At 36.1% G+C, this 24,622-nt stretch overlaps 1 protein-coding gene across 1 annotated transcript in view; it reads left to right on the top strand.

Moving 5' to 3' along the window:
- GABBR2 (gamma-aminobutyric acid type B receptor subunit 2) overlaps positions 1 to 24,622 on the top strand; it is a 449,900-nt gene that overhangs the window by 201,937 nt on the left and 223,341 nt on the right. The window contains exons 4-5 of the mRNA XM_015854241.2: positions 9,948 to 10,049; positions 16,742 to 16,807. Coding sequence (XP_015709727.1) covers positions 9,948 to 10,049; positions 16,742 to 16,807 — 168 coding nt within the window. The remainder of the gene's footprint in view (positions 1 to 9,947; positions 10,050 to 16,741; positions 16,808 to 24,622) is intronic.

Here is a 24,622-nt window from a genome sequence, read left to right as displayed (position 1 = left end):
ATATAATTTAGCTTATAAGGTTTTATCAGATATTTTACAGCACGTTGTACAAAGTAGTGTAAAACTTAAAGAACAGAATATATGGATGAGTGCTACTATGGATGAAATATAAATGATTTCTTTTCTGAGGAGCACAGGATGGGATTTACAGATTGTATTTGTACAAGTCATTTGTGTAGCGTGTCTGGGGAAGATATTTTTTTTCCTCACATTCCCCGGTTTGTGTAGCAATTCAGCTAGCTTGGAAGATATTATTTGTGTTAATTACAATATGAGGTATAGTGTGAGATCTAAAGGGAGGGATGTAGTCCCCATTGTGAGTACTTGCTACTGAAACTGGATTTCAGCCTCCTGGATTGTGGGCTTGAAAGTGAGAAGGAAAGCAATTGTTATGTAATGTTGACAGTATCTCGGTTCTTCATGGTCTCTTAACTGTGCTAACTGCAGTGCAGATGAATGAGTACAAACTCTTGATGCCAATAATTATAACCAGATTCACACTCCTTCTTTGGAAAGAATTTGAGTTGCTGCTGATCTTCAGCAGCAGTACAGAGGGGGTACAAAAGGAGATTGTGCTTCAAAAATATGTGTAAAAATATTTTGTTTCTCTGCTTTATAAAAAGGAATAAAGTGAAGATATTTGTCACAGAGAGTGGATGCTGAAGGATTTTGACAGAATAATCAGATCAGTAGTTCTTACAAGTGTAAAAAAGAGGCATTTGGGTAAGTTAGGTTTTCTTCAGAAAGTAATCCCAGTGACAAAAGAAAGTCAATTGTTATGTTATGCTTCTTCCATTAAAAATTCCAAGAGGCTTATAAATTATTTTTTATAATGAAACATTCATATGAAAATTCAATAAATAAGAGTATAAGAAATGTGCTACTATTTTAGAGTAATTTATCTTCAGTTAGATTTCTTATAACCTTATTTCCAAATGGATTAAGCTTACAGGCTTAGGTAACATGCACTTATGAACTCTTACGAAATCAAAAAGGAAAGGTGCAACTGAATAGGCAGGTGCAGATGAGAAAAAAAGTACTTTATATGTAAATAATTCACAATGGAGCAAAAAAGGAAACTTATTTTTGAACCTCCTAATTGTTTCTCATTTCACAGTAACATTAGTTATCATCTGACTCAGTTCTTTAAAGTAGCAGAATCTGATTCAGAAGAGAAAGAAGTGAACTTCTACTTGTTTTCTAGCTGGGAAGAACTTGGGGAGGTAACATAGTTCATATGACAAAATGTTCATGATTTCTAGTTATGATTAGGATTTATACCAGCACTGTCATTTGATTCAGTGTTGTCCTGTGAAGATCTTACAGCCCTTAAGTAGTGTCTGTATTGCCCTTTTCACCTGAAAGAAAAATATAGATAGATAAACTTATGAAGTTTAGACACTGACCAAAAATATATATATTTTTTACTATGTTATACAAACCTGTTTGGAGCAGTATGTTGCAAAGGGGGAAGTCAGTTACTTCAGTAATATTTCAATGCTGTATTAAACTCTTCTCAAATCTCATCCAAGCCTGTTCTTCTACCCCCAAAAAAGCTTAATGCCCAAACACTCCAGTGTATTGCAATAAGGACAAAGATTCTCACTGTTCATGCAGAGTACAGAATTAAATTTTAGCATGATATTGCTGAACTTTCTGCATTTAGGAAGTCTGAAAAATGTGGTTTGCTATTTTGAAGGATGATTGAAATAATAATAATATCTTATTGTCTGTATTCTCACAGGTATGTTTTCTATAATCTCCCCTTTCATCAAAATGACAGTGAATTTTTAGGTAAACGTTTCTTTTTTTAATTCCCTATTGCAGGTTCTATTTATAGTTTTCAGTTGATAACAGATTGACTCCTGGATACTGAACTTTTCATAAATACTAACATAGTCCCCCAGGTTTGATGCAATTAAACCATTAGCAAATGTGATGGTATCACTCCCATCGGTAGCTCAGCACCACAACTCCACTCTCTCACTTCCCCTCATCAACAGAAAAGGGAGAAAAAGCGCAATGGAAGAAAATGTCAAGGTTTGAGATAAGGACGCCGAAATTACTCAACAATCACTATAATGGCCAAAACAGACTCAGTATAAGGCATATTATTGTAGTTTATTGCCTATTGCAAACCAAAAACACCTCCCTGACTTTCACTCTTTTCTATCCTCCTTGCCCCAAGCACTGTAGGAGAACAGGAATGAGTGCTGTGGTCAGTCCATAATGCTTCATCTCTGTTGCTCTTTCATGGTCACTCTGTTCCCTTGTTCCATGTGGGGTCCCTCCCACAGGATGCCATCCTTCTCACACTGATCCCTTGTGGATTTCACAAAGCTTCTCCAGATCTTTCTCCAACACAAATCAGTACCGTGGAGTCCATCCTTCAGGAGTGGACTGACACCACAGAGGCCACTCCTGCAGCCACCCCACTGCAAATCCCTGCCACATAAGCACAGTACAGTAAGTAGCTAAAGCAACAGAGCAGATAGTAAACTTTCAAACTTGACCCACGTTATTTGAAACAACCAAATAAATGATAAATTTCCCAGCTTGATAAAGGCTTCCAAACTTTTCAGAAGACTCATAGTTTGTACAATTCTCTCCTACAAGCCAAGAAGTAGATTTACAGCCTGTGTGTTCTCCCTCAGTGGATGCTTGGCTGGGCTGAGAAAGGATGCAAATAACACACTCTTCTGAACTTTTCCTAATAACAGTTTCTGAAGGTAAGGGATCTTTAGGGTTTCTAAGTTTGAGTGAGTACTACAGGTAATAGAACAACATTTTAAGCAAGGTTAGATTTTGAGAACTGGGATTCAGCTGCAGATTAGCTGTCAGTGTCTATTTCTGCAAGAGCCATCTAAGCATCAGATATAGTTAATGAAAAAAAAGAGGGAGATATTTCCAAGGTGCCAGTTCATCTCACCCATTTCAGACATTTGTTTGTGGATGATGTTCCTCATTCCTTAGAAACACCCATTTTTCTTTGGCAATTTCTAGGTAACACCTTTCCTACATAATGTTGAAATAATTATCTATCACAGACTGAGAAACTGAATGCATAAGTGTTATTGTTACTTTCAATCAATGAGAATTTTACATAAGAACACTTTATTTTATATTTATACATCATAGGCCTTTTGATAATTATAACATTTTCTTAAACAATAACTATTGTTCGATTTTCTCTGTTTGAATTCCCTGTAAGTAATTCTGAGTAGTAAATATGTTTGAAATGTGTGCGTGTGTGTAGGAATTGCTGATATGTGCCATCTTTAGTCCACCTGTAATAATATAGTTAGTGTTGAGAGAGTCCATAACTTTTGGTTCAATATTCACTGTTTCTTTTCCACAAGAAACCACTACAGAAGTGTTATTGAGCTTGTGCTTCTGGCATTGATTTGCAAACTATTAAATAATCTCTTCTAAATATGGCCCCATTCACATTCATAATACCTGACATGAAATCTATTATGAAATGTTACACCCTCCAGTCTGTTTGCTTTTGTTCTACAGTCTGTAGGAGCCAAGTCTGATAAGCTTCTAGAAAAAATGGTTCTGTTTATTTGGAAGCCCTGATGGCCTTCAGTTTTCTAGAAAGTAAATTGAATTCAGGGAACCAGAATTGTGCTTTGTATATGGTTGCTTCTTCAGTTTTGTTAATCAGCATTCCTGAAATTTTGAACTGCTGTTACAAGGGCTGATCAAAATGTAGCGCCTCCTGTTTTATGTTATTGGCCCATGGCATCAGAGGTGGATGTTGGTATGACAGCAGAGGTTGAACTTTCCCACCAATATCTCATTACATTTTGTTGCCAGGTGACGGATGGCAGCAGAGGGGCATCCTCCCCTACAAAAACTTAAAAGGTAAAAATGCTTTTTACTTCAGGTATTAGAAATAACATGAGTGTTCATAATTACTGTTAGGTTCTGTGATCAAGAAGCATAAGAATAAAAACTTCCTACCTTGGTGAGCTTAGGGGGAAATTATATATTTTATCTTGACTTTAGAGAAGCTTATGTTTAAAAAAGCATCAGCTATAAGGTATTCTAAAAGCTTTATATGAAATCACATTCAATAACAGAAAAGGAAATCCAATGCATTTCCATTGGTATTTCTCTTTTGCACACAAAAATAATTTAATTTTTAATTATTTTCCTGGGTGTGGTACTCTATTCCTAATATCTAAAATATTTTACTATTTCAGTTTATCCATGCTTTTGATTTTGTTTTGCTCAAAATAAGGTTCTACCTGCCCTTTCTTTTCTACAATCCCAAATGTTTAATCAATGAGATACCTCAATTTTATCCTATTTTTAAGGGTAAGGAGAAGTGTTAGTACTATACAATCTCTCTTCTCCTAAACCTCTTACTGTGAGTGATATTTCATCATTATAGAAATAGCAGTAACTGTGTTTGCTTATAACACCTTATATATCCTAAAATGTAATCTCTCCATTACAATTATTAACAATTTCTGCTTGGTCAATGTAATGATGAAATATGGCTTATTTCCTTTTAATTCATGCATTTATTTTATATGCATGTGTTTCTATTCTGTAATGCTGACAGCTGACAATGCTACATTTTAAAGTACACAGTATAAATCTCTGCAGCATAAAATCCTAGTAAAATATCTGCCTGCATAATTCATATATCTGACAAGTTATCTTTTATTAGGAATCTCTAATCAATCAATATCTGATAGTATTAGAATGACCTGAACAATAAGGATTTAGCTTACAGTACTTACATGCAGCTTCAGTGAACCACAAGAGTATTGAAAATAGCCTTTTAAAACAAAGTATTATGAGGATTTAATGAGCGAGCTATACCTTTAAATGTCTAATGTGAAACCTAGTTTGAAATAATCAGTGGAGACACTTGAATCTAAACTATCACCACTAAATTGACAATTTATTTGGAATATCTCCTTTACTATTTTGTGGGAAAAGGGGATAAAATTGTCATGATAAAAATGAGCTAATGTGGCAAAATGTGTACTAGCTACATATTACTGGTAAGAATATGCTTGTGCAAATAATCCCACTGAAATCAGTAATATCTGTTCACCTGAAATATAGTAAGTATGTATGTCACTGTTGTATCATACAGGAAGTCATACAGTTGAAATGTAGTGTTAGGGATCTGAAAGCCCTTTTCTGCACCTGACCACTAACCCAGGACTCTCACAACTCCGTCTCCCCACAGTGGCCCAGGGCTGTCAGTCCCTGCCCCAGTTATGCTATAGGAGTGCTCATGTTTGTCTCCATCACATTTGTGCCTGACACATACACACAGATTAATTTTCAAGCTTGTCCTCAGACCTGTCTTCTCAGTATGGAACTGCCCAGCTAACACCAACTGTATACAACACAGATTTCTCTCCCCAGACCCAATCCTGTCTCTGACTTGTGGATTGCTTCCAGTATTACGGTGGACTCTGAATTTGTCTGATGGTCTAGACTCATAGTAGAAAGTGATGGCTATCCCCAAACCTGTCCTACTCCTCTCGCTATGGCACTGAGAGACATAGCTCTGGCAGGGGAGTCCATTAGTGCAGTTGCTGTGTAATGGCACTTGCTTTCCTCTTTTTTAGGGAGCAGCCTACCCATATGGTTTCCAACATTTGTTTTCTTTCCTTAAACATAAACCCACACTTCCTGATACAGGCCATAGTAACGTTATAGTTTGGTCTCATCTAGACTCATTGCATTTGCAGCCCATTTAGTCATTCTGTCTACTCTCTCAATTTTCTAGAGATGAAAGAAATTCATTTCTTCCTTTTCAGTGTGAATTCTTGGCTCCTCAAAACCCCTGTATTTCTTCCTTCACAGGTGCAGGGTCAGGGACTTTGTTGTTTGCCTCTCAAACATCACTGAATTTGATACAGCAGCTATGAGGTAGGCAAGTATTGCTACCATCCACATTGCAGAAAAGAAATACAGCCAAAGTTGGTAGCAAACTTTAAAACCTTATTTAGGTCATGAGCTGTACCATGGAACAACTCTGGCAGACTGAGGAATAGAAACAAGTTCCCTTGTGTCTCATCCATTGCTTCAAGCTCAAGGGCCATCTTTTTTTCCTCCGTGTTCCTTACCTGCATTTAAAAAATGGTGGGTTTTTTTTTTTTTGGTTTTTTTTTTTTTTGAGCTTGTTTCTGTGTAAGAGTATTCCTTAAAATTTTTGAAGATGATTATGCCTATTACAAATGTAGTAGAGTGAAATACAAATTCATCCAGCTTTGCATCAAGAACAGTATATTTGCAGTCTATTTTTACAGTGAGTAAAGGACTAGGGTCTGCTGGCAGCTTTTTTTTTTTTTTTGACTAGCAGGTTTGATATTCCCTGCTTTGGGAAAATGTAATATTGTTTTCTTTAAAAAGTATAAAGTTATAAACAGACGAACAGGTACAGCCTTCATTAAATTGTTAACAATGGACAGAAGTAACGTGGAACTATCATACTTCTGTTTTTTAAGTCAGTGTAAGGTTTAATTACAAATGTCAGATCCCCACCAGAATTTAATGCATAGCTTTATACAACAGTTTCCTCCAGATACAGTTACACCATACCACTCAATACTTAAGTAGAAATGTGTTTATTCATTTATTTGTTTATTTAATATTTCTTTTGCTACAAGTTGGTAGAATTAAACAATTACTGCTGAGCTCTCAAACTGCTTATACTGCTGATTGTGCACATTCCAGGACCAGAATCATCTGCTTAAGAAAAGTGCATAGCATTTTGAATTCTCAGTTTCGCAATTGTAGTCCAAAATTGCAGCATTTTCTAAAAGGATTAGTAGCCGCAGAATTGGCACCAGGCTTTTTGAATTCCAATGGCAGACTCATACTCAAATCAGTAGAATCCACAGTTAGATTATTTGGAAGGATTAAAGAACTTCTTTAAGAAAACAAGCTCTTGTAGTGTGTCAACTGATATTTGGAATATTTAGGAAGTAAAGAACGTGAACATAATAAGTAGAAAGCAAAAATACCCTGAGATGAAAGCACTAGATTAGATTTGTCAGATGAGTGGTCACAGTATTGAAAGAGGGAAAAATAAAATAAAAATAAAAAAAGCATTAAGCATTCTAGCATTCTCTAGAAAAACAGTTATTAATCTGTTTCAGAAAGACAGTTTTACTTTGTATCAAGCATGAACTGTATGGTAAGAACTTTTCTCCTATAAAGAAAGGTTGAGGGAATTGGGCTTCTTTAGCTTGGAGGTTTCAGGGAAACCTCATTGTGACCTTCCAGTACTTGATGGGAGCTTATAATCAGGAGGGTGTGTGACATTTTGCATAGTCAGATAGTGACAGGACAAAAAGAATGGCTTTAAACTAAAAAAAATATGTTGGAAGTTGGGCACAAATTCTTTACTCAGAGGATGGTGAGGCCCTGGCACAGGCTGCCCAGAGAACCTGTGGGTGTCCAATCTCTAGGGGTGTTCAAGGCCAGATTGGATTGGGCCCTGGGCAGCCTGAGCTGGTAGGGAGCAACCCTGCCCCTTGGCAGAGAATTGGGACTGGTGAACTTTAATGTCCCTTGCAACCCAAGCCTGTTCTGTGATTCTGTGATAAGGAGCAGCCAATAGGATCACTGAAATGAAAACATCACTCATTTAACAGTATTCTAGGAGAAAAACTATTTATTTCAGTCTGTGAGTACTCTTTCACAGGATGTGCTTGAAAACTAACTATAACATCACAAAATGATGAAGGATATAGTTCAAATCTCGATGGTCACATTCTGACTGTTACTTCTGTAAAACTGATTGTTAATAAAGTATTCTCTGTATGTCCACTTCTGTTCCTCATGAAAAAAACTGACAATTATATAACAACATGGCTCAGTAATTTGGAAGCATGGCTAAAAGTGTTATGATGAAATTGTGGCTGGGAAAGAAGTAATAGAATCAATCATACAACCATTTGAGTTGGAAGGAGATCTCACAGGTCATCTCATCCAGCTCTCCTTCAGTGAACAGGGACGCCTACAGCTAGATGAGGTTGCTCAGAGCAGGCTGATTTTGAGTGTCTCCAAGGATGAGGCTTCCGCCACAATTTCAGGCAACCTATTTCTCACCACCCTATTTGTATGATTTTTTTTTTTTCCATGTATACAGTCTAAGTCTCCCCTCTTTTAGTTCAAAACCATAAAGACAATAAAAACAGTCATTCTATTAATGTTATTTAGGAAGTACTTCATTTGTCATCCAAGAAACTCAGCACAACCATCTTAAAAGGAAATTTTCAGCAAATATGAAATGTCCTCCTTTTAACCAACATCTGTACCATGATCTAATAGTAAATCATGAAAAATAGTTACATTGTTCTTTCTCAATTGTACAAAAGCATAAAATAAGCCCAACAGAACCGCTTACATGCATAGACTTGTGAAGTAGTGATAAATTATAAAGAAAAGCAGAAGGATTGTCAAGAGATGAGTCTGTAAAGCTCCCAGTTGAGATGAGATGTCTCACCTGTCAAAAATCATGTCCCATTACACCCTCTGGATTTTACTGTATCCTGAGTTTGACAGGCTTTCAGCAGAGGAAATGCAACAAAACTTGGGTCTTGTTTTCGGATGGCCAAAGTGTCTTCTCACAGTATAAATTTTACATTCATCTATATTCTAATTGAGAAGTTAAGTTTCTACTGCTGAAGTACAGATACCATTTCCTTTTTTTTTTTTTTTTTTTTTTTTTTCTTGTCCATGGAAATATTTGTGTTTTCTGATTGTTCAGTGTAAATGTGCTTATCTTTCAAAGGAGGTTAAGGAAATGGACTGTTAAGAGATTGATTTAAAAGATATAATTCTACAGATCCATACAGAGGGTTACTGGAAAGTATCAGCATACAAGTTATAGAATTCTGTGTTTTCCAATACAATGTCATTTATCTCCTCCAAGCATTGTATTTCCTGTGTTTTTATGTGATACTTGTTCTTTATTTCTCCTACACTCTGATTTGCTTTTCCTGTTTCTGATATTATTACAAACAAAAAAGACGATCAGTGAAACAAATATGGTGATAATTTTATTAAATTAATACCAGAGCACCTCTTTCTTCACTTCAGTCTGTAACCATATTATCTCCAGCTAAAATTATTTTTGCTCATGTATTAGGAATAGTAATGTGAAGCTCTGTCTTTGGAGTCATCTGGATAGAAGAAAATCATCAGTTATTAAGATAGAAAACTTTGAAGCAGTTAAATGAAAAAAAAAAAAAAAAANAAAAAAAAAAAAAAAAAAAAAGGAAAAAAGAGAAGAAAATAAGAGAAGCCCACAAAATCTGTAACCATATTGTTTTGCGTTTTCTGGCTTCTTTGTGCTCTTAGGAAGCTCAGAGAGGACAAAGACTTGCCGCCATAAAAGTAGATGAGAAAATACATTCATAACATGATTGCTTGTGTCACCTTTAAGCAAAGCATGCTGTCCCATGAAAACATGCATGTTATAGGAAAGGAGAAAGACTCAGAGGAATTCATTAGGCTTTATCAACTTCTAGGCAACATGCACTAAGCTCTGCTGCTTCATGCTAGGGCCAGCAGCAGATGTTTTCAAGTTAGTCCACAGAATCAACAATATGCAAGAGTTTTCTTGATGAGTCTTTCCCCTTTACATGGCTTTGGCTACATGAAAACTTTCAGTGTTAGAACTACTGATAATTCACAAGAATTGTCCTCTCCCACATTGCAAAGTGGAAACCCACTGCGCATTTTTCATCATATGTAATGAAAGCTTTTGATCCAGTAGTCTGATTGATAGTAAATTATAATGGTAAAAGAACAGGAGCTTTGTCAGTGTTCAAATAAAATTCAAATGAATTGGAGCAAGTATATCATTGCTGAAACCACTGCTTAATAAATATAGTCCATCTCCTTCCTTCTCACTGAGTCTCAGTTTACTAGTTTGCCTTTTTCTCAATTTCTGACAGGTAAGGAATGATCTGACTGGTGTCCTGTATGGTGAAGATATCGAAATTTCAGATACTGAGAGTTTCTCCAATGACCCTTGCACGAGCGTAAAGAAGCTAAAGGTATGTGCTGCTGCTTGAGAAATAAAGATCTTTTGTGTTGCAGCATTTGATTTTTTGTTTGTTTTTTTTTTCTCTGAAGAGGAATAATTAACCAAAATTTGCATAAGAATGATGTACTGTAGCATGTAGTTAATAAGGTTAACAAATGGCATTTTGAGATCCTACTCATGCTTAATTCAATGAATGTCCATGTGATAAAGGTTTTTATAGATCCAGATAAGGACAGAAAGTAAAACAAGTTTATTCTGTCTCACTATTTGTACCTAAAGCATCAGTCTTAGTCATATATGTATGAAAGCTCTTGAGTTTTAGACTCAGGACCTTTTTAAGGTGAATTATATGTAGAAAAAGCAATGAGCATCTTTGCATTAGCTTCATTACACTCTGGATTGAATTACTGCGTATAATCATTTGCATTATTGCATATGGATTGTAGGAAAGAAATGAAAGTTAAATTTGAGAGCAGAATAACTTAACAAGTTACTCTTATTGTAATGATTTATTTTTTTTTTTTTAGATTCTTGGCATCTGCTGAAATTAAAACGATATTTTAGCAATATTATGAAGTGCAGCCAATCATGAATTAGACATTGGAGATGTGAATCTAACATTGAGTGTGAGCATAAAAAAATATTCAAGCTGCAAGTGCAAGCATTTTTAAATACTGAAAATCAAATCATAGCTTGCATCTGGTATATAAAGTATGGAATTAAAGCCTCAACCCTGCAGATATTTAAATATGTGTAAAAGGGGAGGAAAAAAGACCTAATTAATTGAATGCTATTTAAATAGTAAAATTTAAACAAATCTTCTATATTTTCCACGGCAACATGGCTGTTTTACTACATATTGTCTCCAGTCTTTTTAAATCACAGTTAGAGAGTAAATTTACACTAAAGGATATTGTTAAGGCTCATTTTTTGTAGCTCAGAGAAGGGGATGTTGAAGGATATGCATTTGTACGTCATCTGAAATATGCCGTGAAGTTCTAAGCATGCATCTTGTTGAATGATCAACAACACTTCTGTTTCCAACTTCCCTGTGTCTTACACATAAGACAAAAACATTTCAGTATATAAAGTCAAACTGGGTGACATAGTTTGCTTCTGGTTTCCCAGATACAATAGGCTTTTTTGAATGCTGACCAAATGTGATCTCAATTTAACAGTCAAGTTAATGAATTTTTTATTATTATTATTTTTTTAATTTAAGCTAAGGATACGTTTGGATGCAGCCTCAGTCTAACTGAGTAACATGCATGCTTACATAGATATCAAGTTTTTTCAGCGTGTTGTGTTGGTGGGATCTGGAATCCCCTAGTTTACCTTCTCTACTAGTAATTCCATAGCTTAAATTAGAGGCTCACCTGTAGTTATGCACATGGACATCCAGGCATTTAGAAGGCAGGACATATGAATACTTGTATTGACAGTTACCCAGATATGAGTAGATTTATTGATAACATCTCAACTGTCAGTTATATGGTAGAGAATGTGACAGAGTATCTGGGCAGAGCAATTTAGACATTTCTTAAAGAGCCTGCCAAAGTGTTGACTCCTCCTGACAGACGATATATTGTAGCAGTCCTTCACTGGAAAGCTGTGTATTACAACAGTGTGGTTTTATTCATTAGAAATGAGACAGATTAAAATCTGATCACAGGAGGGAAGCTTTGCAAACTGATAAAACAAAACAAAACAAAACAAAAAAACTGCCTATTCCAACATAACATGCTGTCCTCAAAAGCTGAAGACACTGAAGAGTGCCTCATAACTGGAGTATTAAAAGCTGCAGTAGAGTAGGCAGTGTTTTCTTCATCTCTTAGATATCTTGACCCTCACTGTCTTCAGGGTTCACTATACCAGCTGTCAGTAGTATCAAAGACACTTTATATTTAGTGGATGAATAATATCCTCATCGGTAAGAAAGAAGGGAAAAAGAGAGAGATTTAAGGCTGTGCAGTTCTCTTTATTATAAAATATGGTGAGTCCTACACAACTTTGGGTAAATTAAATCTTATTGTTCTTCTTTTTTGTTTGTTTGGTTTTTTTGTTTGTTTTGTTTTTTTTGTTTTGTTTTTTGTTTTTTTGTTTCCACTTTAGTTCAAAGTGTGGAAACATCTGTATTTCATACTGAGGGGCAAAGCTTAAATGCTGATGTTGTGGCTCTGATCTCTAGAAAGAGTAACTATGACAGCTCACCATATGGCAAATGGTCTAAACTCTTGCCTTCTGAAGTAAGCAAAGTTTTTTGAGTTGCCTTCCCTCCAGGATGTTTTTAATCATCTAATTGATCACCTGCCTAGTTCCATGACTTAAAACATCCTGTCAGGTATGCTTTAGTTCTATACAGCCAATGTAGAACTCTATGAGATAAAGAATTCTTGGCACTTGCTATGCTCCTCTGAGTGATCATTTTGAACCTCACATGAGAGTTGTTCTGTATTAACTCACATAAGTTCTAGAGGGATTGATGTAAAGAAATAGTGTAAATATGCAAGGAAATTATACTAGTTGATTTAACAGTGTGGACAAGGGAAGGAAAAAATTTTGCCCCAGTGTCTGATGTTTATCTTTACGTAAGGTTATAATATGGACATACGTCCTGAGCCATGACCACTGAAATGAACCTACTTCTGATAAATTGCTTTGCAGCCTTCCTTATCCATACAGGGAAAAGAAAATAATAATAAAATAATTAAATTATTATTATTATTTTTTAAACGTACTTGATTTATTAATGAGTTATGTGCAGCCACAGGAATTTGAAGCTTCAGGACCTCTACAGGACAGAGTCAGCAGACCAGACCCAATCCTTGCTTTACATGGATCTGGATTTAATTATCATACTGAATGTTCTTCATCTTCCATGCACAAAGGAAAAATGTTATGCATGGAAGATGAAAAAGCTATTGCGCAGACTTTCCTAAATGATTTCCTTTTACATATGTTCTGTCATACAATCTTTTAGTTAAATGGTTGCATGCCACTCTTAACTAATCTATAAAACCCCATATATGGCAGCTCATGGCATTGCAGTGATGTCTGCATGGTTTGTAAAAAAGGGGAATCTCTTATCATTTCCCTTAATTGTCTAAGCAGCAAAAATTATGGATTATAAGGCTGTAGAAAAGAAAAAAAGATATTAAGCCAGATACTTCCAGACAGCTTGACTCTGCAATCTTGTACTCTCTATTTAACACAGCAGTATCCCTGACTTATGCTGAAAATCCAGCTCAGAATTCCTTACTTACCCTGTGCTACATTCAGTTTCCCTGATTTCTTGTCTCACTCTAGGCACCTTTGTCTAGACTCTTCTTCCATTTTCTCCTGAAAAAAAAGCTTGCTTTCTGAACTTGCAGTTTTTCCAACTATTCTAGAAACTATTTAACAAGCTTACAATTTGCTGTAGTGTTGAAAATCCTAATTGTTGTTACCTCCCCAGCTTTTTGCTCCCCCTTTACCTAATCCACATATGTACTCAGTGCCCAGTTTCCTTATCTGATATCTCTTCTTTCCCTGTGCCTTTTTTCTTTCTCTCTTTCTTTCTTTTTCTTTTTCTTTTTCTTTTTCTTTTTCTTTTTCTTTTTCTTTTTCTTTTTCTTTTTCTTTTTCTTTTTCTTTTTCTTTTTTCTTTTCTTTTCTCTTTTTTTCTCTTTTTTCTTTTACCTCTTCCTTTTTTCCTTTTTCTTTTTCTTTTTCTTTTTCTTTTTCTTTTTCTTTTTCTTTTTCTTTTTCTTTTTCTTTTTCTTTTTTCTTTTTCTTTTTCTTTTTCTTTTTCTTTTTCTTTTTCTTTTTCTTTTTCTGTTTCCTTTTCCTTTTTCTGTTTCCTTTTCTTTTTCTTTTTCTTTTTCTTTTTCTTTTTCTTTTTCTTTTTCTTTTTCTTTTTCTTTTTCTTTTCCTTTTTCTTTTTTCACTCACTGGATTGTACTCCAGCCTTTTTATTTATTGAGCATCATCATTACATTTCCGGATCCATTTATGGCCAGTACTGAGTATTGTGTTCTCAGTTTCTTCCGCTGCTCCAAATAGTTATTATCAAGGTTGAGTGAGAGGAGACCTCATGATGTCCTACAGCTCCTCATGAGGGGAATGGAGGAGGAGAGCTGAGCTCTGCTCTCTGGTGACAGTGACAGGACCTGAGAGATCAACACAGAGCTATATCAGGGGAGTATCAGGTTAGGAATTAGAAAATGGTTCTGCACCAGGAGGGTGGTGAGCATGGAACAGGCTGCCCAGTGCAGTAGTAATGGCACCAAGCTTCCAAAGTTCAAGGAGCACATAGACATGGCTCTCAGACATAGTTTTTGAATTTGAGTGGTGCTGTGTGGAGCCTGGAGATGGAATTAGTGACTCTTGTAGGTCCCTTCCAACTCGGGATATTCTGTAATTTTATAGTTCTGTGAGTCTGAACGTACAAGATTTGGGCCTGAGTTCTATTGCCAAACTGATTGCATGATGTCATTAACATAGGAAAATCCCTGCAGCCAGCAGGTATATTGAAATAGGATAGGATATTTCTAGGAAAAACACTGGATGGACTGTACACTTCTTGCAGCACTTTATAATAATAGAATAGTCCCTGGGGGAAAATGTACTCTGGCTTATGTGGTAATCAAGTGGAAGTAATGCCTTCCTCTGGGGCATGTTACCAGTTTGAGTTCTGTACAGCCAGTGAGAAGTGGTGATGCAGAAGCGCTCCTCACTCTACACCCAGCCTGTTCTCTCTGGTGCATATGAGGCAGTGCATATAATGTTTCTTTAAAATTAATTATCATGAGAATGAAAAAATGGCAAGTAATTTGTTCAATTTTAATAATTCAGTACAGTGTCACTTGTTTGTTTGTTTTTTTTTTTAACCAACTTTTCCTATTCATATTAAATATGTGGTTTTATGTTCAGCGAGGTCAAGCAATTTGGAGACAGAGTTCCAAAAGTGACTGAAATGATTGCTACAATGTGAATATTAGAAAATGTGGATGTGTGCCTTTTTTCCACATAAGTTCTAAATCTATCATTTGTCCTTACAAAAAAAAAAAAAAAAAAAAAAAAAAAAAAAGTAGTACTCCTGCTGTCAGTGAGCATAATTCCTGTGATTTTCTTGCTTAGTTTCACATGACCTCACTAGATTTGTATTAAAGGAATCTAATCTATTTCAATAAGATTTATATTGCTTAATCAATCTGTGGCTGGGTATAAAACTAAAGTAAGTATACTTATATAAAATGCATAGGTTCAGAATGAACAAAACATGTTATGTATTTTATTACTTTATGACCATGCTAGGATTAATATACAAGGGGTGCTACTAAAGTTATGCCTTCTATTTTATTGCTTTGGCCCACAACATCAGAGCTGGTTTTTGGTGGTATGGCAGTAGAGGTTGAACCTTCCCACCAATATCCCGTTATATGTTGTTACCATGAGGCAGATGGCAGCAGAGGGGCAGTCTGGCAGAATGACATCTGGCGTCGAAGTGTTGATGAAGCAAAGGTCTGTCACTGAATTCCTTCATGTAGAAAAAAATGGCAGGCTGTTACTTATCACCGGTGAAAATTCCTAACTAATGATGGTGATTGTTGAAAAGTATTGGTTTGTAGATAAATATTTGCTTTCTCAGACAGCATTTTTGTACTGTCTCTTGTAGTTGCCATGGAAATAAATAAGAGGCATTACTTTTGGAACAACCTACATAGATTTTATGCACTGAATTGCAGAGGGATTATAGCATTTTTTTCTGTATTGTTCATCATAATATTTCATGCTGACCAGGAAATAAAAATACAGTTTACCTAAATTGAAAATCTTTGATAAACTGATTTAATTAAAGCTGAAGTGTTTTCACCACTGAAAGACACAGTGAATCATCTGTTTCATTTGTTCCTTAGAGGGGGAAAGATCAAGTATTTTATAAAATAAATGACAAAACACATTTGCTCAACCTATTACTGAGAACCCAGGTAATTTTTTTGTGTTGTGTTTTATAGAAGTTACCCCTTAATTTTTCACATGTGAAAGAATAGCAGCCTAATTCCCAAAGGAATATTTTCTGCATATGTTTTTGAATAAGGGAATATTATGTTAATGGACTTTGAAGTATGAAAGGAAAATGGTATCTTTTGGCTTTAGTCATAGATTCACAAGGTATGATGACTGTGGATGTGGAGGGACTTGGGAAAAGGGGGATTGACAATGTTTTATAGTGAGTGTGGAGAAAATGTTGAATGAATAGAACCTTTAAAAATTTCTGAAGAAGACATTAAGTGAACACATCTAATTTATGAATCCCAGTTCTCTCATCTTCACATTATTAGTCTGTTTTAACAGCAAAAAGTATATATTTTGAACTGTTTTTAATATGCAAAATTAATAACAAAAGAAGAAATCTAGCAAGGCATTAAAATAATATTGGTTAATTTAGTGGTTTTGAATAGTAATATTTGACAAGATAAATGTTACAGATGTTTTTCTCGTTAGCGCTATTACTTAATTGTTTTTTCAGAAACCTCAGCTGCCCTCTTCTTTCAGTTTCAAGATCTTGAACTTGTAGAAAATGTGATAATTCTGAATGAATTTTGCTGTCTGCAGCTGTAATCTGTTCCAACTCTGTATATGATTTCAATGGCCAGCTGAAGTTGTTTCTGGAAAGGCTGCATCTGTATTTAACTTCCCTGCATCTTTTTAAATCTACAGGGTAATGACGTTCGGATAATCCTTGGCCAGTTTGATGAGGAAATGGCTGTGAAAGTTTTCTGCTGTGTAAGTAAATATATTTAATTTCATAACAGAATGAAAATGTAGTGCATTTGTATAAAAAATATGTGAGTATAACTGTGGCTTCATGTGGTTCAGATTTGCTAAGAATTTTAGCCTCAAGGGAAGTTACATATGCTTAGCTCCATTTCTGTTTCAATAAAGTACTTTGCACTTGACTTCAGGGGAATTTAGGCATGGCCTTCATGGTTAGACTCTCATTATTGCTTTGCTGTAGTTGAATTAAATGCCATATTGAACTTCAGCAGTTCTCTTCATATCACCATATACATCTTCACGGTTTATTGGTGTGTATTTCAATGTACTGCAAACATGCACAAGCAGTAGTGAAATGTGGATCTTTTTTGGATCTGCTCAGTAAATAAATGAATCACAAATATATTTTTGTGGTTTTGTATTTGTATTGAATTCCATGTCTAAATAACCAGATTCATCCAGTATGAGACAAGAACAGAAAGAATATAATGGAAAAGCAATAGTGATCCCATCTAAATTTCAGGGTTTTCTTTTGATGTTCACTTAGACAAAGTTACCTATCCAAGCAAAGGAAGGAAAGGCAAATGTTCAGAATCTGAGTTCTTCATGTGCCTCATGTATTGGCTGTTATTCAGCAGTTATAGTTGCTGGCAAAATTTGGAAGGGAGATATTGCAGAGTGTATTTGGAAGGAACAATATCTGTTTGCATCCAAAAGGAAATAGAAAACATTATCTCTTTCATTTTTCTCATCTCTGATCAGTCTTGGTTTATAGGTCTTTTTGTTCCAGCATTTGAATGGATTGACAAAGATAACCTCCTATTTTTCCATTCCAGCTAGAAAAAGACTCCTTCTGTGGCTCATATCCTCCACAGAACTTTGATAGCTGGGCTTCATTTGCCCATTGGAGGTATCCTAGTCATAGCCATCTGCCAGCCAAGTACTAGACAAGATTTTGACCTCACTAAGGCCACTGCACTTAGTATGCTGCTGCCTTTCTTTGTGGTTCTGTTGCATGTTTGTGTACCTAAGAGGATGCTGAAGAAATCCTAGAAACCTCCTTGGGTAGGGTGTTCTCTTGTCTGTACTGTTCTAGTCTGAAGGATATATGGTATCTAACTCTTGCACACAAAAGCCTTGTCACAGCAGCTGTTAGGTACTATCTGGAGAAGCCTATGTAATTCAAGTTCCAGGAGTGAAGGTTTCTTCTAAAGTACATTAATGTCAGAAATAATAAGGTGGGTTTTTCCGTAGCCTGCAGAAATACAAGAGATTATGTATTTATGGTTGTATAAATGTGTTAATATGAGACTTCCAGCAGGAGAGGACAGTTCAAAGTAGGTCATTTATATATTAGTGCACTACAATATGTCAGTAAGCATGCTATTAGTGATAAAATATATTGTTGACTCATACACTCCTACAACCATGTGTCTAAGGGAACAATAACTTAGATATGTCAAATTTCTTAACCCCCTTCCCCATGTGTAACTTCAGACAGGTTTGTGATTCTCTTTTATATTTTGCAGAGTAGTTGATGTCAGTCAGAGCAAGACTTTAGGTTTATTAAAGGTAGCTTCTGTTGTGTCAGAGGAAAAATATGTATTTATTTCTGGTTGTGCTTCTGACATGAATACTGTTTGGTAATAATTTCTGTAAATGAGAAAGTCTTTAATGTCTGTATTGGTTTTCTGGCTGTATCCTAAAATTATATGCTGTGGAATTTCCTCAGGACCTCCATATGCTCATTTTCATTTTACCTGGTTATTCCCTGTGCACACATGCATACACACACAGAAGATGCATAGCACATAACTCAAAGATAAATGGACTAAAAGACAGTCTCATTCAGAGGGGAACTTTAAAAACATGACAGCACTAATTCAAGCCTAAGTGAATTTTAGCAGGTGTTTCCTATGATGTTTTAAATAAACTTAGCTATTCATTTAACACCAGCATCAAAAGCAGTTAGCAATTTAAAATCTATGGGAAATCTTAGCTTTCTAATGCTGTTTTCACCTCAGTGGGTTGAATGTGATATTTTTTGAGGAATAAAAATTAGGGAATTTTGCTCAAAACTGAACAATTCAAAAACCAAATGTTCAGCTGTGTTGGACAGATGTCATCTGATTATCATTTGAAATTGGAGTGAAATATAACTACACTGCCTACCCAATGAAAACTTCAAATTCCGCATTAAAAAATAAAAAAATGAAAAAGTTTTTTAAAAAGTTGTTAATGGGAATTTTTCCAAAACATCACCTTTAAGCCATAATCAAACTAGACTGACGCCTCACTATTCTAATAATCTGTCTGAAGACGATTAAAGGAAATGAATATTATGTATAGGTCACTGCCTGAGATTTAGATGACTCGTCTAGCAAACAATAATGTAGGCAAGGCTTAATCAGCTCTTGTGATATAGAAAAACTGGACTCTAGTCTCCTTTAACTGATAGAGATTTATTGCTGAGTCTTTGTTTTGGAATTAAAGGCACCACTAATTTGTAATGAGAAACAGAGGGAGGTTCATTGCAGTTCAGAAGTTTATAGGCATTCTTGTAGAGGTGGGATGTATAATGCGTCCGTGCTGACGTGACAGATGCACAACGGAAAGAAAAGAGTGAGGCTTTGCAGCCAATTTTGCACAGTATATCAGAATTTATTGTCTGCACACAGAAAGATTTCTTACAGAAGCTGAGGTAATTCAGCTCTTTGATTTCCACTTGATTCCAGATCTCAGATCTGCTGTGTTGAAAGGCATGCTGCTTTTCTCTGTCTAATTAGAGGCATTGCTATTTTTCACAATTTTTTGGCTTGCTTATTACACATTTCCTTCCGCTCCATCTCTAATAGCGTTCTGTACACTTCTTGAAAAGCAGTATTTTAAATGACCACTGAATATGCAATGCTCTGTTTTAGATATCAGGAAATTTGAAATGAGACAATACCCAAAAATTAGCTCACCAATAAAACCCTAATGATATTCAATGTAATTGTTCCATAAGCAGAGATTAAAGCTTGAGTAAGAGCAGTCATGTTCTGAAGTGTGTAAAAAGGGTTCCTTACAGATTGAAGTGTGTTTTGTTGTTGCTTCTCTTCTCTTTTAAGTAACTGAAGCAGATTTTCATTTGCGTATGAATGCAGAATCAGTACCAGAAATGATAACCTTTAGCTTTTTATGAGTATGTTCGTCTTCTTTTGAGTAATGCCAGCCTTTGGCATGCAACAATCAAATACATGAATTGGCATCACTGCTGACACACTGAAAACAGTTAAAACCAAGATTCTCTGTTGTTCACTAAGAACTAATAGTGTATCATCTCCAACCTTGCATTCTTTACACTCTGTTTAATAAATCAGTCATTTCATAAACTATAAGTAATTCTAATAATTGGTTTATGCTAAAACTAATAATGAAGGTCTCTTTAAGATGTATATGGTGCCTATTTGTCTTCTGATCTGATTTCCTTATGTCCTAAACAGAACAAAACAATTTCTTTAAATTTATTGTATATTAAAAATTAATCAAAATCTTAAACATAATGCACTTTTTAGAAATCAGATTTCACTTTGTCAAATTATTAAAAGCTGTCTTATCAAATTCCTATAAGGCTCAGTTAAAACATGAATTTTAAAACTTGGTTCAATAATCAACTAATCTGTAAGTAAGCCCATTATAAGTGCAGAAATGTTTCATCATTGATCCCACCTTGTACTTGGCTACTTTCTGGACAGCTGCTCTGTTTGTTACTGTGAGCTTTTGACAGTGACAAAGTACGTGTGCAAAGTGCTGAGCCAGAACTTCCACCCCACCAAGCATTTTGCATTTAAAGGGTTATTTCTTGTCCTAAGTAAGCATCTCTTAATAGGTTCAAACAAGAATGAAAAGTTTTCTAAAATATCAAAATCATTCTCACAATGAGAAAAAAATATATATGTCCAGGATAGCCTGCCTAGCACATGCAGGAGATTTTGGGAAAGACACCAAAACTACTTTTTATTCTGATGGTACAAAGTGCATGGAAATGTCCTTTGCCCTGTTCTTGCATAGAAATCTTCTTTTTAGAAGCTAAAACCTGTGAGTGGTAATTGGTGTGCATGCAAATAGCTCAAGAAAGATTCACATATTTTGAGTCAATGAAATATATCTTTTAAGCATCAAAATCATATCCATGCAGCAGAATCAGCAGGGAGGAAATGGTGGCAACATATATACACATATATATTTTGCAATGAACACTAAGTATTCCAGAACAACATACTGAAATGCCTGAACACTAACTGTGCTGTCCCTGAGAATGTGACTGCATAGTTGTGGTGCTCAGCTTTGGCAGTAGCTGATTTTTTTCCTCTTCTGTTTGGTGACCCAAGACTATCTCACCCTTCTGACCCTACTAATTCATCAGATCTCAAAGGAAGAGTTTCCAGCTCTTTCTTCATTAACGTTATCTAGACATTTAACCAAATTCTTGCAGGCATGTGAAAGTTTCACAACAGTCTTATTGGGAATCATTCCATGTTTCCAGGATGGAATTTTTGGAAGTTTGAAAACTTGTAATTTTCAGTCAGTATCCCAAGGCATTCACAGATTATACAGAAAAGAGGCTCAAGTACTCTTGCAAACAGAATAACTCAAACAGCTCAGATTTCAGTATAGTTCAGAGCTTGCAATGTTTAGCTTGATACCGTAATCTGTATTAAGCAGAGGAAATTGTGGAATGTTGCCCTTCTCAAACAGTGCCATTCTGTGTTAAATTGTATTCTTAGTGATTTGAAAAGCGGTAAGTGAAAGACACAGTATCACTGAAAGCCCTTGAATCATCTTGTTTAAAAATGGTGTCTAGCTCCAATTTATAGGAGGGAGGCAAATGATAACTCTTTTGGACCTTTAAAGGAATCACGGGATGACAAAAAAAAAAAAAAAAAGAAAAAAAAAAAGAAATTTATTTCTGGCAGGATTAAATTAATGAAGTGAATTATGGAATAAGTATGATACAACATGGCAGACAGAGTGTTTCAGACTGTAGCACCTTTGAGTAGCACTATGTAGAAATGCATGAAATTTGCTTTTGGCTGAACAGAAGCTCCTGCAACCAGGGGCCAAAGAGAACTGCTTTGCGCACAATAAATTTCTAAACTGTAGTCAGAAATGCAACAGTTTCAACAGATTTAAAGCCCATTTTTATTTTAGGTATTTAGGAGGGTCTCCCATCATTTAATTTTTACTGTTCATATTTGTATATCTGATGACTCTTGGAATTACCCTTTTAAAACAATTATGTTCAGTATGGCGAATATTTCCTCATTTTAGTCTCATTGTTTTCTCCTGCTGTAAAGACTGTATAACAAGTTAGAGGTTTACCAGTTATGAGCTATAATGTTGCACCACATGCTTCGAAAAAGCTGGATTTTTTTTATTTCAAAAGTATGTGTTACATCTCCAACATTGCTTATGCTAAGAAACAAAGAAGCACAAAAACAGCTGTTTTGACACTGAGTCTGACTGAAATGTCAAAAGAAAAACATCTAGTTACAAAACTGTGAGAAAAACATCTGAGATAAAATTTTCTAACTTCATCCTAGTATATCCTAGCACAAAGTAGATATTCTACACAGTATCTACTTTGAATAGATCCGATTTTAGGTACATCTGCAGACGTGCTTATTGAGTATTTCTGTTTCTTGATCTGCTACGTATTTAAAGGTGTCATGGTTTTGTAATTTTGCTATCAGTATCAGTATTCCACATCATAACATCATGTAAAGTATGGATACTTCTATTGAATGTGCAGTCCACAGAAGAAGACTACATAATCGCCAAGGAGAACAACAGGGTTTAATGATAACGTCAGCCCGGGATCACGACACTTATATCAATCTTGCGTTCCCATGGCTGGAGTGCCCTCCTTCTTCTCCTCGAACTTCGTCGGATGACGTGGCGACAGCTTCACGCCGTGTCGCCTAGAGTTCACGTAGGCTCTCGGTTTTCGGGGATCTCTCTTCTCTCTGTTTCGTTCAATTGTATTAGCCTCAATTATATTATATGTGTGTTATCTTGTATTTCGGTATCAATATTTAGTAAAAAAGTTTTTCCTCCTAGATTGTCGCTGTTTTATCCCACTCCCTTTTTCCCCCTCCTTTCGCGGCCCCGGAGGGGGCCCACGGGGTGGCTTCCCCTTGTCACGGGCATAGGTAAATCTAAGTAACCCCGTTGACAGATTTTTTTTGTGGAGAATGTGCGGCATAGAGCCTTTTTAGCTTTTAGAACAACTCACTCTTTACTCTTAAGAGCTTCGTTAGGAGTGTATCTTTTTCGTAGCTGCCACTTGAACGTGACCTTTGAAATACCAACTGACACACATGTGGTAAACAATTAAGGGCTCTGCTCGCTGACCAGATCTCTCCAACAAGCCTTGTCTATCGATACTTTTTGTGTAGAAACAAAGGGATTTCTTTCTCCTCAGAGCAACAACTGAGCCTAGCCTCTGCTTTTACAGAGCCTGCCAGCTATGAATCCACTCGTTCATCCAAGGATCGCTGCTAACTGTTATATTAGCGGCGCATTGAGCAGAGGGTTTCGGATTCTTCTTAAATATTGGTCAAAAACTATTAGAGACACATAATGATGGTGTTGTGGAATTGTGCAGAGTAGTAGCCTATATCAAGTGGATACTGTATGAGACAACCTGCCTCGGTAACTTTTATGAGAGTGTGGTAGGTCAGAATTTTGGCACCTACATCCAGATGAATTGTGAAATCTTACAGAAACACTTGCATTCCCAGATGAGATTGCGAATCTTACAAGTACTGTGCATGCCCAGATGGAAGCCAGGCATTTTATCAAACACCACCTATGTCTACTATTCATTGTATCATGGCTAAAAAAACCCTTTTATTTTTATTTAAGGGTTAGTACTCTCAGATCTTTCACAACGCCTTAATTCAATATACTGGAGAATAGGGTTCATACCTGCATCAATGTCAACATGATGTATGCAATCATCTGTTCTAGCATGTTCCTGCGAAGTCTCCTCCAGAACCAGAGAAGATGAAGACTGCAGGAATATGAAGGTTTAGAAAGTCTTAGAGAGCGAGGGGGAACTCGCAGTGATTCATGGGGATTTCACTCTGTGAACCAGCTAAAGGGACCCTAAGAAATTAATGAGTATTTGGGTCAAGAGGATCTACAGGAGGGTTAATACCTTATGTGCGGGTTTGGGCTTAGTGCTCATACCGTGCTTGTATTCATACTATTCTAGAGAGATTTCGATCTGAGATTTCAGTGCCCAAGTTAATTCTGATAGTCACAGGAGAGTCATTAGTCAATATCAGTTGCCCCTGTGGAAGGCAGTAGAAATGGAAACGGCGCAGCCTCCGCCTCGCAACTCTCACCGGTCTAGAACGAGAAAGAAGGAGAAGCATCAGGGGGGAGGCTGCAGGAAGAACCAGGTCCGGGGATGAGCAGGTACCAGTCAAAAAAAAGCAAAGGCAAAAACCAAGAGGCATTGAATGAAGAGACTGATATGAGCGACGGAAATCACCTATTGTCGACCTCTGAAGCTGACTGAAGATCCAGAGCTGCAAGAAAGGAGTTGCACACGGCGTCAAGATGACATGGTATCCTTGCTTGGGTTGCTTCGCTGCTGTGGGACCAAAATCGGGGCCCAACAGCTTGTCTCTAGTTATTGTTAATGAATGCTCGCCAAACTAGGAAAACATTGCGGCCGAGATGCAGACGGTAATCGACGAGGGATTTAGCAACATGTCGGATCGGAGCTAGCCACTCCTCTGGTTGCGGCTGTTAGAAGCCGTGAGAGGAAAG

Source organism: Coturnix japonica, chromosome 2 (genome assembly GCF_001577835.2).
Source record: "Coturnix japonica isolate 7356 chromosome 2, Coturnix japonica 2.1, whole genome shotgun sequence".
Taxonomy (NCBI): domain Eukaryota; kingdom Metazoa; phylum Chordata; class Aves; order Galliformes; family Phasianidae; genus Coturnix; species Coturnix japonica.
The sequence above is the reverse complement of the archived record's forward strand: the minus strand, read 5'-3'. Positions and strand labels throughout refer to the sequence as shown.